Source organism: Condylura cristata, unplaced genomic scaffold (genome assembly GCF_000260355.1).
Source record: "Condylura cristata isolate star-nosed mole 26May11 unplaced genomic scaffold, ConCri1.0 scaffold00005, whole genome shotgun sequence".
NCBI classification, from domain to species: domain Eukaryota; kingdom Metazoa; phylum Chordata; class Mammalia; order Eulipotyphla; family Talpidae; genus Condylura; species Condylura cristata.
In genome coordinates this window covers 68,351,349-68,352,097 of record NW_004567106.1, presented here as the reverse complement: position 1 = coordinate 68,352,097, position 749 = coordinate 68,351,349, and the positions used below count along the sequence as shown (strand labels likewise).

At 63.3% G+C, this 749-nt stretch overlaps 1 gene segment (V, D, J or C); it reads right to left on the bottom strand.

The window, feature by feature from the left end:
* Positions 1 to 5: 5 nt before the first annotated feature.
* On the bottom strand, positions 6 to 427 carry LOC101633612 (the record flags this gene model as incomplete). The annotated part of the segment is given in 2 exon segments: positions 6 to 268; positions 379 to 427. Coding segments are annotated over 2 exon segments (312 nt in total), but the record flags the coding sequence as incomplete, so codon positions are not given.
* Positions 428 to 749: the final 322 nt, after the last annotated feature.

Genomic DNA, 749 nt, shown 5'->3' with positions numbered 1-749 from the left:
GCTGCGTTATCCTGCCCCACGGAGGTCAAGGTCAGCTGAGACGTGAAGTTACTGAACTGGGTAACGTTGAATCTGACGTGGGTGTCTCCTTTTTCTTGCTCTTCTCCATTGTAATAGCGAACCAGGAACTGGGGGCCCTGGCCCGGGGTCTGCTTGTACCAGTACACAGTCCGGTGTCCATTCTCATAGCAACATGTCAGGGTCACGCTCTGTCTTCTCGCTGTGACCACGTACCTGGGGCTCTGCGAGACGGCGGCGTCCCCTGGGCCTGTGGTAGAGACAGACAGGCTGAGGCAGAGCCAGGGAGCCTCTGGCAGCCGTCACGGGCAGGCGGGTCCCGGCGGCCGAACCCTTGGGGCTCCCAAGCTCAGGCCCCACCTGCTCCCAGGAGACACAGGGCCACACAGCAGAGAAACCTGGTGCCCATCGCTGCCCCAGCATGACCAGCTCCTGCCCAGGGGTCTGGGGTAGGCACCTCCTGGGCCCTGATTGGACACTCGCCGCTGACGTCACCGCTGTGACGTCACTGCCCTGTTGTTCCTCTCCCTGCGGGATTCCCACGGCCGGGGCATCTGAACAGGGCCCAAGATTGGTCACGCTCTGTCCACCCCTGTGTACACAGGATTCAAGAGGGAGGGTTCAGCCCCCCACCATGTGCCCTCCAACGCCCCTCCCCTCTGCCTTGGGACACTAGCTCCTCCCAGCCCCTGAGCCCCCCCATCCTGTCAGTGCAGGGAGCTGCCTCCTGG